A 16,830-nucleotide genomic window follows, 5' to 3' on the forward strand; every position below is an offset into this window, starting at 1 on the left:
GTACAGCTACCACATATCTAGAGGTACAACTAACACATATCTACAGGTACAGCTACCACATATCTAGTGGTACAACTAACACATATCTAGAGGTACAACTACCACATATCTAGTGATACAACTAACACATATCTAGAGGTACAGCTACCACATATCTAATGATACAACTAACACATATCTAGTAATACAACTAACACATATCTAGTGACACAACTAACACATATCTAGAGGTACAGCTACCACATATCTAGTGATACAACTAACACATATCTAGTAATACAACTAACACATATCTAGTGATACAACTAACACATATCTAGAGGTACAGCTACCACATATCTAGTGACACAACTAACACATATCTAGAGGTACAGCTACCACATATCTAGTGATACAACTAACACATATCTAGTAATACAACTAACACATATCTAGTGGTACAACTAACACATATCTAGTGGTACAACTAACACATATCTACAGGTACAACTACGACATATCTTGAGGTACAACTACCACATATCTGGAGGTACAACTACCACATATCTAGTGATACAATTACCATATATCTAGAGGTACAACTACCACATATCTAGAAGTACAACTACCACATATCTAGAGGTACAACTAACACATATCTAGTGATACAACTACCACATATCTACTGATACAACTACCAAATATCTAGAGGTACCACTACCAAATATCTAGAGGTACAGCTACCACATATCTAGTGATACAACTACCACATATCTAGTAATACAACTAACACATATCTAGTGACACAACTAACACATATCTAGAGGCACAGCTACCACATATCTAGTGATACAACTAACACATATCTAGAGGTACAGCTACCACATATCTAGTGATACAACTAACACATATCTAGTAATACAACTAACACATATCTAGTGATACAACTAACACATATCTAGAGGCACAGCTACCACATATCTAGTGGTACAACTAACACATATCTAGTGGTACAACTAACACATATCTACAGGTACAACTACGACATATCTTGAGGTACAACTACCACATACCTGGAGGTACAACTACCACATATCTAGTGATACAATAACCATATATCTAGAGGTACAACTACCACATATCTAGAGGTACAACTACCACATATCTAGAGGTACAACTAACACATATCTAGTGATACAACTACCACATATCTACTGATACAACTACCAAATATCTAGAGGTACCATTACCAAATATCTAGAGGTACAGCTACCACATATCTAGTGATACAACTACCACATATCTAGTAATACAACTAACACATATCTAGTGGTACAACTAACACATATCTACAGGTACAACTACGACATATCTTGAGGTACAACTACCACATATCTGGAGGTACAACTACCACATATCTAGTGATACAACTACCATATATCTAGAGGTACAACTACCACATATCTAGAGGTACAACTACCACATATCTAGAGGTACAACTAACACATATCTAGTGATACAACTACCACATATCTACTGATACAACTACCACATATCTAGAGGTACCACTACCAAATATCTAGAGGTACAAGTACCACATATCTAGTGATACAACTACCAAATATCTAGAGGTACAACTACCACATATCTAGTGATACAACTACCACATATCTAGTGATACAACTACCACATATCTAGAGGTACAGCTACCACATATCTAGTGACACAACTACAACATATCTAGAGGTTCAACCACATATCTGATACTGGTACTGGGATTCAACAACGGTGCGTCAATACTTAAAAAAACCCAGATGAGACAGATGCTCCGTAAAGAGCTTGGACACATGATTGCATGTGTTATGGTGACCATGTCACCTCTACAAGTGACACAGTATTTCCATAGTTTTGTTCCCGCCAGCCTGTCCCCACAAAGGTGCTCTAATGGTGGGAGTAACGTAGAGGTGCAAGGCTCCGTTCCACAAAGCGATCATGGCGACCGTCGTAAGTCTATGTTGGGAGTTACGATCTCCTTAGCGCTACGATAGCTTTGTGGACGGACCCCAGGTTAATATGACCTGTCGTCCCAGCATAATATCCTGTGACTGCACCATGCACATATATCTATAAATATGCACATGCATTAGCTGGTGTTCCCACTTTGCAGGTGTCTTATCACTTTCTTATTATATAAAACAAGTCACATAAAATGGTTGCTGACATGAGATTGGTGTATTTCATTGTGCAGTATTGTTAAGAGATACAACACTATTGAATAAATTATGCGTCTTGCATAAGTGCCTTCTATACAATAAAATGTTTAGTAGAACAGGTATTGTGTTATATTTACATAGTTCATTGTGTCGGGGTGTCGTTGTGTCTTTGTGTTATGCACCTGTGGTCGTCATGTTCTCTTAGAAGTATGCAATAGAATTAAGATGAATTAATAAATGACATGGTAATCTATATTTAGTGATGAAATACTATTTCATGAGTGCGTGTGTGCGTGAGTTAGCATGGATTTACGCAGCATTTATAAGTATTCCACAACATCACTGTCGGTTGGCCTAGACGACTGGATTCACTTCGCAGTCCCATGGGCACGCCAGAAACCTATGATTGTGGGTTCGAATCCTGGTTCGCCCCGATTATGTTTCTAGGTTTGTCCGCACCATACCCGTGCTCGTGGGTTTCACCGAAGTGGTAAACGTGGACCTCCATCACTTCGGGCTTTCCTCCCACATAAAGCTGACACGCCGCGATATAACTGGAATACTGTTAAAAGCGGCGTTAAACCCAACTCACTCACTCACTCACTGTTGCTGTGGGACCAGTACTACATTTACGACCGCTTGATCGCTCCGAGTGGCATAGACCCTCAGCCCTACCTGTCCTAGGAATAGGCGTCGGATAGGGTGGTCACTCGTTGCTCGTAATTCATAAAACCATTTGCTGACTTTACTGGTCCAGATGCGATTAATTTTCAGGATGGATTGAAATAAACAAGTAGACACTTGACTATTGTATTGTCACCAAAACACTGCACTCTTAAGGTCCAAAACCAACATTGATACCCGTATCAAATACCTCACCATCGAAGAACCATCTCATGTTTGTTGCATGTTTGGCCACGACCAAACACCGGTGTATATTTTGTTTAGCCCTTTTCGTATCATATTGCTGCGGCGTTAAACAATTCGCTCACTGACAGGTGAGTTGAGGTGAAATGGGGTTTAACGTCGCGTCCAAGATTATTGCACTTATATAGCGACGTGAATGCACGTGTATGTGTGTGTGTGTGTGTGTGTGTGTGTGTGTGTGTGTGTGGCTGCTTGTACTAGTCCGGACTGCTGCAAGTTTCTAGTGCTCTCACACTGAGATACCATGCCGCAGTTTAAAATGAATACCCCACTCAGACACAGTATACAGTATACAGTATACTCCGAGCCGACCAGTCCTTGTTTTAGCCCCAGGCCGAGCCGAGCTCCAGGCAGGCTAACAACAAGTAGCATCTTTTAACGTCTTTTGGTATGACGCGGCTGGGGATCGAACCCAGGACCTTCCGCTCTCCGGGCGGACGCTCTACCATTAGACCACGGAGGCGGTCGCTCACTGACAGATACACATGCATTGGTTAAAGGCAGAACAGCACCACCAGGAGATAGGACAGATCTATACACCAGGGCATGACAAGAGACAATATATACGTAGGTTGTACAAACCATGAAAAGGACGAGCAAAGAAATGATGCATTGATTACCAGAATTGTCAATAAACACCCAACTTTAATAACTTGAGTGTAAATATAGTTTACTGATTGCCTTAGATTGCTCCCAGTCCGTCATCTAAGCTACATCGATTTGGTTCGGGAAACATGTACTTTGTCTATTGAAACTGTTACTCTGTATAAGGAAACACATTGATCGCAGATGCAGTATTTTCGACTGAGTTGTCCCCAGAGAATGTTAGCCTACAGCTAATCATACTTCATCTATAGCGGGGCTTCAGTAGTGCTGTGTGAATACTGATCTGAACCCTATCAGTAGATCACTATATAAGCTGGATTATTATATCCGTCTGTAATGTATTGTAACGGTGGCATGAACACGGAATGTTGAAATAATGTTAGTGACTGAGTTTGTTTTAACGCCGCTTTGAGTGAGTGAGTATGGTTTTACGCCGCTTTTAGCAATATTCCAGCAATATCACGGCGGGGGACACCAGAAATGAACTTCACACATTGTACTCATGTCGGGAATCGAACCCGGGTTTTCGGCGTGGCGAGCGAACGCTTTAACCACTAGGCTACCCGACCGCCCCAACGCCGCTATGAACATTATTCCAGTCACATCACGGCTAATTGTAGAAAGTTCGACGTGATGCAGGTATCCACTTTGATATGGTGCTGAGAAACCTAGGGACAAAATCGGGGCAAACAGGGGATTCGAACCCACAATCAAATTTTTTTTGGCGTCCCTGAAAAACGCATCGCCATTGGCCACTGGGCCTCCCGTACAATAAGTCTGTGTTTACACATATTGCAATACTGGCAGCCTCCGTGGTCTACTGGTAGAGCGTCCACCCGGAGACCGAAAGGTTCGGACTTCGATCCCCGGCCGCGTCATACCAAAAAGACGTTAAAAGATGGCACTTGTTGTTACCCTGCCTGGCTCTCGGCATTACGGGGCGTGACAAGGCCTGGTTTGCTCGGAGTATACTGTGTCTGAGTGGCGTATTCATGTTATGATATGGTCTGGCATGGTATTTCAGTGGGCTGGCACTTTAAAACCGGCATTAGTCCGTACTAGTACAAGCAGCCCAAAACACACGTCGCTATATAAGTGCACATTAAACCCCATTTCACCTCACCTCACCTATTGCAATACAATTGCTACAGTACAATGCTCGTGACAGTCAACCCAATATGCATATTGATAATATCCTGTTTAGTAGGGAGTACAGCACCCGACCCATATAAAATGTTAAGCCATCTCACTCCTCCCCTATACACACACACGGGCACATGCACGCACGGACACACGCACACGCACGTACGCACGCACACACACACGCACACACACACACACACACAGGCGTAGGCACGCACGAACACACACGCATGCAAGCACATTTTACTGTCATTCGTCGACAGGTGTTTACTTCTGGAAACTAATTCCGCCGCTTTCAGTCGTACCTGATTCACCCATCCTCACCATACATTCCACACAACCATCTCGAATTCACCCGACCCACTTACCCCCCAAACCACCCGTCCATAATCTACCAAATTCCGACACATCATGCTGGGACGTTCACTCTATCATTGTCATGTCGAAAGAGAGACCAGTGCAATGTGTCTCGTATAAAGCCTTCTGTGATAAGAGACGCCCTCGTTCCTAAGGCCCACCACGCAAATACCCTGAGTACTGACGCCCTGCTTGAACACACATATTGATCGAGCATGTGCCATCGAGCAGAGCAGATCACTACACACAACAAGGCTTCTTTATTCTGTCAGGATAAACGCCAATCGATGACGGTACAGTAATGATACAACTATCCAATCAGAATAAAGTTCTTATAATGGACATGGAGACGGCAGATTGTTTACTTGTTTATTTTGTTTACATACCGGGGAGACTGTTGGGTGTTATAGACTGGCTATTGAGCGTGCTAACGCTGGACCTCCTTAATGTCCTGTAAACACAGGTGGTACAGGTGAAAACAGGTGTCAGACGTTCTCATACCCGCTGACCACGTAACGCCAGAGACACAGGTAACGTTATTGATTTTTACCGTTATAGTATGGAACCGGGTACTTATGTAGCTATACATGGTTCGCACAGTTGCAATAATAGTGTTTCGGGTTAACTTACTTTAAATATAAAAGTAGCACCGTAGCAAACATTGGTTTGTCACATAACACCGCGCACCTCAGTGGTTGAAAACTGGTACTCTTGTGGAAAGACAGTCTCTCAGTTTAATATGCGTGCGCATAAGGACGAAACAACGACACCGAACCAGACTATGGTGTTTATCGACTCATCTGTGATCCTATCGTTTAACACAGGTATTCATGTTATCGAAAACACATTAGAAGTTAGAAGAACATGAATAAATGGCCCTTTATTTTTAACAACTTTTTTATTATTTTGTAACGACCTTTCAGGATTAACGATGAGATGTTCCGAAAGGGAAGATTTCATGTCAGATTTTTCAACAAATGTATTGTGTTCTTTCTTTCTCATGGCTATGGGGCGTGAAGTCTCTCCAACAGATTTGTCTCATGAGACAGTTGCATGAGATCTCATACACACATCCCCAAGGATGAGTGTGAGTGAGTGAGTTGGGTTTAACGCCGCTTTTAACAGTATTCCAGTCATATCACGACGTGTCAGCTTAATGTGGGAGGAAAGCCCGAAGTGATGCAGGTCTCAGACGTTTACCACTTCAATAAAACCCACGACCACGGGTATGGTGACAAACCTAGGAACATAATCGGGGCGAACCGGGATTCGAACCCACAATCATAGGTTTCTGGCGTGCGCAAGGGACGCAACTCTGCACAGCGAATTGCGGCGCCTTAGTCGACTGTGCCACCCGTGCCCCCATCCCCAAGGGTTTGGGGTGAGCATGGTGGGACTTTTACCGTTGGCGTGTAAGATATTCCATAGTGCCTTTTCGGAGGTGAATGTCAATCTCTGTTCGCTGTTTTTCTTTCACATTTCATAAAAATTCCCGACCACTATACTTCCCGGCAATAAACGAAGACTTTCCATACCAACATTAGTAACTGGAAAAAGTGGAATCTTTCAGAAACTATTGAAATCCAAACTCTATTTAAACTGTACGCTTATTCAGTATTCCGTTTCTCTGAAACATCGTTGCGAAAAGTTGAAGTTGTTGTCCATACACAAAGCGTCATGTATTCATGTTTTATGTTAATCGCATGGGTTTATCGTGTTGAATGTATGTTTGACATTTAGTGGTATTGTCGGGCGTCTATTTGTTGACACTTGTCACCAGGCGAGGGGGGATATGAACGTAACACATTGAAAAGAAATTGAATCACATAACTACGGTTAAATACGTGCGGTCAATTTCAAAAGCATTATAGTAGCATTGTATTCGTATTCTATCAACTTTCTATCAATTTCAAAAGCAGTTAAAGGCTTCACAGTGAATTTTCTATTGAACATGTACCTTACACGACGACGATATATATAAACTGGGCGGCAAAAGAAAGTATAGGTCGAGTTCCATGATCGATAAAAAAATACCATGAAGAGGTTTTGTTGTAAATTATAATATAATCTAGGGAGGAGTAACAAATGATTGATCAACCACAGTTTGAATGAAATTGTGCAATCACAGGTAATGTAAGCTCAAGATAAACAATGGTTGGGTAAGAAATTTCATTTTTAAAGTTTTCTGAAATGTCACCAAAAAATTGTCAGACACACTACAAGTGCATTGTCGACACAGTTGCCTTCAATAGGGTGTATGACCTTCAGCTGCCTCAATGCATGCTGTGATACGCCGCCTCATCGATGACGGCAGTCTTCTGATGACGTGGACTGGAATCCGTTGCCACTCGTCTCTCAGGGCCTGCTGCAATTCTTGTCTGTTGACGGGAGGCTGGTGGCGTGCTCTAATCAGTCTGTGAAGATGGTCCCACAGATGTTCAATAGGATTCATATCGGGTGAGTGGGCAGGCCAGGGCAAAACGTCAACGTTCTGCTTGTTTATAAAGTTCCGAGTCAGTCTTGCAGTATGGGGCCTGGCATTGTCGTGTTGAAACAATGTCCCCTGCTGTTGGTTTTGTAAGAACGGAAGCACAACTGGCTGCAACACTTGGTCTCTGTACTGCACAGCGTTCAGGTTTCCCTTTACAATCACCAAATCAGTCTTCTGATCTCCACAAATAACGCCCCACACCATGACACCTTCCCCGCCGAATGGATGGACCTCTCGAATACACGCCGGAGCCAAACGTTCCCCTCTGCGTCGATAAACTCGTTCTCTGCCGTCATTTCGAAACAAGTTAAACCGACTTTCATCAGTAAACAGCACTCGACGCCAATTTCTCACTTGCCAGCGTCGAACCTGCCTCGCCCATCGCAGTCTCAGGCGTCGATGTTGAGCAGTCAGTACCATTCCTCGGAAAGGACGATACGCTCGGATTCCAGCAGCACGAAGTCGTCGTAGTACTGTACGTTGGCTAATGGGATATCCCAACGCTGTTGCTGCCGTCGCCGTCGCCTTTACGAATCTGTTTCGCAGATGAATGTCCCTGTATCGGACCGTCTTCCAGTGGTGATGTCACTCGGGGTCGTCCGGTTCTAGGCCTGTCCTGTGTCCTCCCTGTGTGCCTGTACCTTGAATCAGCCTGGCTACTGTCAATGGTGTACAACCAAACCTTCTGGCAATTTGGACCTGTGTTGCTCCCATTTCGGCCATACCGATGACTCTCTCTCTCTGCTCCTGTGACAGTCGTGGCATTTCATTTGTATGCTTTCACCACGTGTGGTTATACCCTGCAGACGAACGTGCAGTTTATGTCCTAGGCGGGAAACCTGTTTCACCATTTTTTTTGTGATGGTGCGTTCGGGTGAGGTGTTATTTGGTACCTGTTCCTGGGCAGTCATATTCCCAATACCCACTTTCCACTAGTTATCGCTGTTTTTAGGAAAATTACAAATTGCCAACCTATAATTTCTTTTGCCGCTTAGTTTATATTATGTAGTACAAAAGCAACACGTATAACTGAATAATTAATCAACAACACACTAAGAGCAGGAATAAACACCTCCCGCAACACCAGTAAGATCCTCGTCGTCAGTAAACATAAAGATAGTTGTGACCTTGGCTGTTGTTGTCGCAGGGGTCTGTAAGTACTCGTTTAGTGACCGGAAAAATGTCAACCAGGGTCCCTAGACTCAAAGTGGGTCAGGCAAGTAAAACAAACAAATAAGGGCGTTGCGTGTCTGCTGGAGATTTATGGAAGTTTGTTTCGTCACAGGGAGGTATTCCGATATAGATTGTGTTCCCGAGACCACCATGGGGTGTTCAGGGTTATTCGAGGTCAATTTAGAAAGCGACGGTGATCAGACTGTTAAAATGACTATGGTTTGGACATTGCGTGGATCAGACTGTTATAATGACTATGGTTGAGACAATGCGTAGATCAGACTGCAATAATAACTATGGTTGGGACAATGCGTGGATCAGACTGTTATAATAACTATAGTTGAGACATTGCGTGGATCAGACTGTTATAACGACTATAGTTGAGACATTGCGTGGATCAGACTGTTATAATGACGATGGTTGGGACATTGCGTTGATCAGACTGTTATAATGACGATGGTTGGGACATTGCGTGGATCAGACTGCAATAATGACGATGGTTGGGACATTGCGTGGAGCAGACTGTTATAATGACGATGGTTGGGACATTGCGTGGATCAGACTGTTATAATGACTGTGATTGAGACAATGCGTGGATCAGACTGTTATAATAACTATGGTTTAGACAATGCGTGGATCAGACTGCAATAATGACTGGGGTTGAGACAATGCGTGGATCAGACTGCAATAATGAATGTGATTGAGACATTGCGTGGATCAGACTGTTATAATGACTTTGGTTGAGACAATGCGTAGATCAGACTGTTATAATGACTTTGGTTGAGACAATGCGTAGATCAGCCAGTTTAAATGACTATGGTTGGGACAACGCGTGGATCAGGCTGTTATAATGACGATGGTTTAGACAATGCGTGGATCAGACTGCAATAATGACTATGGTTGGGTCTTTGCGTGGATCAGACTGTAGTGAGGACTATGGCTGAGACATTGCGTCGATCAGACTGTTATAATAACTATGGCTGAGACATTGCGTGGATCAGACTGTTATAATAACTATAGTTAAGACATTGCGTGGATCAGACTGTTATAATGACTATGGTTGAGACATTGCGTGGATCACACTGTTATAATGACTATGGTTGAGACATTGCGTGGATCAGACTTTTATAATAACTATAGTTGAGACATTGCGTGGATCAGACTGTTATAATAACTATAGTTGAGACAATGCGTGGATCAGACTGTTATTATGACTATAGTTGAGACAGTGCGTGGATCAGACTGTTATAATAACCATAGTTGAGACAATGCGTGGATCAGACTGTTATAATAACCATAGTTGAGACAATGCGTGGATCAGACTGTTATAATAACTATAGCTGAGACATTGCGTGGATCAGCCAGTTATAATAACTATAGCTGAGACAATGCTTGGATCAGACTGCTGTAACAACTGCGGTTGAGACAAAGCAGGGATCAGATGGCATTGAATGAGACAACGCGTGATGCATACTAATCTCACCCTTCATATTAAAATAGTGCAAAGTTTGTATACAGACATGTTTGACTGTTTAGACTGATTGTGACACAGCCTTGTAATCACAGCGCACTCTCGTGTTCAGGGTCCCAGAGTAACTGAATTACAAGTACACGCACAATGCATGTATGTCAACTACATATCTATGCATGATTAACGTGTATAGACTTACATCCGGATGGTTACTTGTATCGAGTAGCAGATAAAGGGCGGAATGTATGAGGGGATGGTAAGAGTCTTCAGGAACGCGATGGGTGTATACAGATAGGTAGAGAAGTGAGTGAGGGAGTGAGGATCATACGTTTCCGGCACGCCTAAGGTGGATACAGGTACGGGTGGTTGGGGTGTATGGGTTTCGGGTGGGGTACGTATTTCGGGTGAAAACAGGTACGGCTATAAGGTTGTAATTGGGGGTTAAGTTTAGGTGGGTGTTGATACGGTTGGTTTTAATGTATGGGGTTGGGGCGGAGCATGTATTTGGGGAGGATACAGATACGAAGTGATTGTAATCATGGCTTATGCTTGTTACAAGTACAAAACAAATCGCCAAGTGATTGTAATGGCTTATGCTTGTTACAAGTACAAAACAGATCGCCAAGTCATTGTAATGGCTTATGTTAGTTACAAGTACAAAACAGATCGCCACCCAGATTAATAACCTGAACTTTATTCGATGAATGTCCATTGTGACATAGTTATTATTATTCATAGTCTCGGGTTCAAGTGTATACTGACGAGTAATTACAAAGGTCATTAAACCCAGGCTTCGCAATACAGGTGTGTTTGCTATACATGTAGATAGGATAACATATTATCCTGCATGCCGTCCTCCTGTCTCAGTGGCTGATACACTGACATCTCACACCGACACACCAGGTAAGGAATCCTCCGCCTCACACAGTGAAAAGTGGCGAAAAACACAACTCACTCACTGAATTGTTTGATGGGCATTACTTTGAAGTAGACAGGTGACAAAGTAGACATTATTTTATGGATAACAACTTCTTTCAATACTGTAAAGGTGACAGTCTTGCTTGACAACGGTCTATACCGAAACGTCGCCTTTACAGTTACTGTATTAAAAGAAGTTATTACTCACTCACTCACCCGCACACCCACCCACCCACTCACTCACTCACTCACTCACTCACTCACTCACTCACTCACTCACTCACTCACATTTTTTCTGTTAGCGTTTTTGCACAAGTAGAATATCCTGTATCAACTTCATAATACAGGGAATGTATGTGTTGTGGTACAGATCCGGGAAGAATTTTGAGGGTTCTTAAAGAAGAGGAAAAACTTACATTTTAATATACCACCTGTCTGATACGCGTTAATTCTAAGCCAGTTTTGGTGTTTGTCGCTTTAGCAGAAATTTCTTAAGGTTATGGAGGGAGTATGGTGTTACTCTGTTTTAACAACATTCCAGCAATAAAACGACGCGGGACACCACATCCGATCTTCACACAGTGTACCCATGTGGGGAATCGAACCCGGGCCTTCGACGCGAGGAGCGAACGCTGTAACTACTTGGCTACAATAATACTGCCACTCATTTAGAAACATATTCACGGTGCGACATTTAACCGATCAAGTCGTCTCAAACCCAAATCCAAAACCCAGCGTACATGACAACGCACACACGCACGGGGTACTTTCCGTCACACAAGTGTACACAAAATATATCACAAGGTTAGCCCATAAACAGTACTAACTTCAGCAATACTAATTCTTTATCATTATCTTTCTCCGCGATCCACCTGTCACAACGTGTGTTGTGGTTGACTGACTTTGTGTATTGCATGCATTGGAAACAGCTTGTCAGATATCAGTGCTATATCAAATGATCTTAAGCCCTTCTCTCCATGGCTTCTCAAGGACTACAGCTGTAAGCTGTGTGTATTACCCCATAAAGAACACATCTGACATAGACTTCAACAGCTTACAGCCATTCCACCTGAGGACCCACGCCTACCTTGCAGTCCTCGTTGTTGCCTAGCTCTCAATTCATAACATGCAACTAAATACTTCCATGTCACTATGAATAGCTTCGAGTTCCTCTGTCTTTCTCTCTGTGTGTGTCTCTCTGTGTGTCTCTCTCTCCCTCTCTCTCCCCTCTCTCGCCCTCTCTCTTTCCCTCTCTTTCCCTTTCTCCCCTATCTCTCTCTCCTCCCCTTCTCTCTGTCTTTCTCTCTCCGTCACTCTGTGTGTGTCTCTCTGTGTGTGTCGCTCTGTGTGTGTCTCTCTCTCTCCTCTCTCTCCCTCTCTCTTTCCCTCTCTCCCCTCTCTCTCTCCCTCTCTCTCTCTCTCTCTCTCTCTCTCTCTCTCTCTCTCTCTCTCTCTCTTTTGTACCTACCCACTATAAATACTTCGCGTAACCATACTTGTCACTGTGTGAGAGTGTAGACACATATAATTACTGGTCACATATGTATGAAAACGCAATTCAGCATCTTATATAATTCTAATAAGCTGACAGTTCTAATTAGAAAAAAACTCGTTATTTAATACATACAATTTGCCGCAAACTATAGCTTAAAGCAATATCAACGAAATTTCTTTGAAAATACATTCCTTGGGATCAAGCGATCACAGTCGAGGTATCTATGCTCCAGTTATATTTATGCCTCAGTTACCACGCCTGTGAATGTCGGTGTAATACCTGACGTCCGTCCGTGATGTTGTTAAGCTCCCGTGTAAGCGGTAATGGTGATGGGGGAGAGGATGGACTTTGGAGGATGAGATGTACGGTTTACCGTATATACCAGACAGACAGACAGACAGACAAATGTATTCGGTACTACAGGCCACCGGCCCATAATACAATGGAAATATACTGTATATATATTTGCATGCTGAGTAGATTTAATCATGATTTACCGTTCCACACTGTGTTTCCTTTCAATGTTCATGACTTGGGAGAGAAATTTACCTAAGCCTTTTATAATTTGTTCGTTTTCAGCTGACATAAGTCTTATAAAATTCTCAATAGAGGGAGGGGTAACGAGACGCTTGGGAAAAGAGTTTCTTCTTGCTCTCGAATACTAGTCACAAATCATAAGAACATGGAATTCATCTTCTACATGGTTATGTCCCTTTGAAAAACAGAAAGTGCAGACACGTTCCTTATGTGGGATGTTGTTGTGACGCCCCAGTTCAACAGCAATTCTGAAATTATTACATCGGAACATGGCTATAAGTCTACGTTGGTAAGAAGACATATCACAAGTAATATATGATTCCACATTTAGTAATGACTTGAACTGTGAGCAGTAATTGCATTTCGTTGATGATGTCAGGGAAAAGTGCCAATTTTGAGTGAGGCAGTATAGACCGTATATACCGTTCTATAAGAACAAGGTTTACAGTATTCAACTTACCACAGGAAAAACTCACCTTTGAACAAACACGGTTAACTGAAAGTGTTAAGATATTCCTCACCGTATTTTATCAGTTAAAGCTCACCTAAATCGTAATGCCATAAGAAAAGGTCCACCGCATACACCATGTCATAAGTAAAGGTTCACCGTATACACCATGTCATAAGTAAAGGTCCACCGTATACGCCATGTCATAAGTAAAGGTTCACCGTATACACTTTGTCATGAGTAAAGGTCCACCGTATACACTATGTCATAAGTAAAGGTTAACCGTATACACTATGTCATAAGTAAAGGCTCACCATATACACCATGTCTTAAATAAAGGCTCACCATATACACCATGACATAAGTAAAGGCTCACCATATACACCATGTCATAAGTCAAGGCTCACCATATACACCATGTCATAAGTAAAGGCTCACCATATACACCATGTCATAAATAAAGGCTCACCGTATACACCATGTCATAAGTAAAGGCTCACCATATGCACCATATCATAAGTCAAGGCTCACCATAGACACCATGTCATAAATCAAGGCTCACCGTATACATCATGTCATAAGTCAAGGCTCACCGCATACACCATGTCATAAGTAACGGATCACCGTATACACCAAGTCATAAGTCATGGCTCACCATATACACCAAGTCATAAGTCAAGGCTCACCATATACACCATATCATAAGTCAAGGCTCACCATATACATCATGCCATAGGTAACGGTTCACCATATACACCATGTCATAAGTACAGGGTCACCGTATACACCATGTCATAAGTAAAGGTTCACCATATACACCATGTCATAAGTCAAGGCTCACCGTATACACCATGTCATAAGTAAAGGTCCACCGTATACGCCATGTCATAAGTAAAGGTTCACCGTATACACTTTGTCATGAGTAAAGGTCCACCGTATACACTATGTCATAAGTAAAGGTTAACCGTATACACTATGTCATAAGTAAAGGCTCACCATATACACCATGTCTTAAATAAAGGCTCACCATATACACCATGACATAAGTAAAGGCTCACCATATACACCATGTCATAAGTCAAGGCTCACCATATACACCATGTCATAAGTAAAGGCTCACCATATACACCATGTCATAAATAAAGGCTCACCGTATACACCATGTCATAAGTAAAGGCTCACCATATGCACCATATCATAAGTCAAGGCTCACCATAGACACCATGTCATAAATCAAGGCTCACCGTATACATCATGTCATAAGTCAAGGCTCACCGCATACACCATGTCATAAGTAACGGATCACCGTATACACCAAGTCATAAGTCATGGCTCACCATATACACCAAGTCATAAGTCAAGGCTCACCATATACACCATATCATAAGTCAAGGCTCACCATATACATCATGCCATAGGTAACGGTTCACCATATACACCATGTCATAAGTACAGGGTCACCGTATACACCATGTCATAAGTAAAGGTTCACCATATACACCATGTCATAAGTCAAGGCTCACCGTATACACCATGTCATAAGTAAAGGCTCACCATATGCACCATGTCATAAGTCAAGGCTCACCATATACACCATGCCATAAGTAAAGGTTCAACGTATACACCATGTCATAAGTCAAGGTTCACCATATACACCGTGTCATAAGTCAAGGCTCACCATAGACACCATGTTATAAGTCAAGGCTCACCATATATACCATGTCATAAGTCAAGGCTCACCATATTCACCGTGTCATAAGTCAAGGCTCACCGTATACACTATGTCATAAGTCAAGGCTCACCGTATACACCATGTCATAAGTCAAGGCTCACCATATACGCCATGTTATGAGTCAAGGCTCACCATATACACCATGTCATAAGTAAAGGCTCACCATATACACCAAGTCATAAGTCAAGGCTCACCATATACACCAAGTCATAAGTCAAGGCTCACCATATACACCATGTCAGAAGTCAAGGCTCACCATATACACCAAGTCATAAGTCAAGGCTCACCGTACACACCATGTTGTGTTATAAGTCAAGGCTGAACAAGGGGATGCTCAATTACTAAAAAAAATATAGTTCGCTTTTAATCACACATCTTGCACACTGAAGTCGATATTGACTTTCCGCTCTCGATGAAATAATTAAATTGAAACCAATATAATGTATAGAGTCGAGATAGGGGTAATCAGAGACTATGTCGGTATATGGTCTTTGGAGTAATACAAAAAGAAGAAGACCCGAGAAGATCCGGGGTAGAATAGGTCTTTAGCAATCCATGCTTGCCTTAAAAGCGACTATGCTTGTAAGAGGCGTCGAACGGGATCGGGTGGTCAGGCTCGGGGACTTGGTTGATGCATGTCATCGTATCCCATGCATGGATCGATGCTCATGATGTCAATCACTGGATTGCCTCGTCCAGACTCGATTATTTACAGACCGCAGTCATACAGCTGGAATATTGCTGAGTGCGGCGTTAAACAACAAACATACACACAAACAAAACAGGCTTAAGAACACAAGAAAATGAATACCGGGTGAAGATGTGACAGTTCACTCTCCAAGCGCCTCCATGTACGGATCATTTAAGGACAATGCACCCCATGATTTCTCTTTGCGGAATGTACTGGTTGAGTGAACATGGATAAATTCAAGTCATAATCATACACCATGACAGTGAAAGCCTACACTGACTCCGTCCTGGATAATTGTAAATTGACACATGGTTAAAACAAGCTGTCGCGTTGGAAGCCCTGGTGCCTGGACACATCGCCGACCAGAACACAGGGCTGTCAGTATAGGAAGTGTATAGTCCCAGCATCCGGGCTCAGTTCGGACAGCGTATCCGGCGAGTTTGAGCAATCAGTTAACGACAGGGCTGTTGAGGATATAAGAGGACCAGGACACTGTGTGGTCAAATCAGAGACTGTGGGATTAACGCGCGCACAAGGATGGGGAACTTATTCAGTCGAAGGTGAGGCTGAATTATCTTGACCTTAGATATATTTGATGTTGACTTCATCATGTGTAATTGGTAACGGTTGATGTAAGTTTAGACTTATG

The 16,830-nt window shown here is 42.6% G+C and overlaps 1 protein-coding gene across 2 annotated transcripts in view; it reads left to right on the plus strand.

The window, feature by feature from the left end:
* The first annotated feature begins 5,623 nt into the window (after positions 1-5,623).
* The window catches only part of LOC139454430 (annulin-like), a 31,764-nt gene continuing 20,557 nt past the window's right edge, over positions 5,624-16,830 (plus strand). The window contains exon 1 of one of the 2 annotated variants that reach the window (XM_071236131.1): positions 5,624-5,755. Coding sequence is in view for 1 of the 2 variants with exons in the window: in XM_071236130.1 (XP_071092231.1) it covers positions 16,719-16,741 (23 nt within the window). In the remaining variant the exon portion in view is untranslated. Of the gene's footprint in view, positions 5,756-16,548; positions 16,742-16,830 lie in introns of those variants that run through there. The other variant, XM_071236130.1, reaches the window with a different exon arrangement.

This window comes from Haliotis cracherodii, unplaced genomic scaffold (assembly GCF_022045235.1).
Source record: "Haliotis cracherodii isolate W230 unplaced genomic scaffold, xgHalCrac1.p SCAF_10, whole genome shotgun sequence".
NCBI lineage: Eukaryota > Metazoa > Mollusca > Gastropoda > Lepetellida > Haliotidae > Haliotis > Haliotis cracherodii.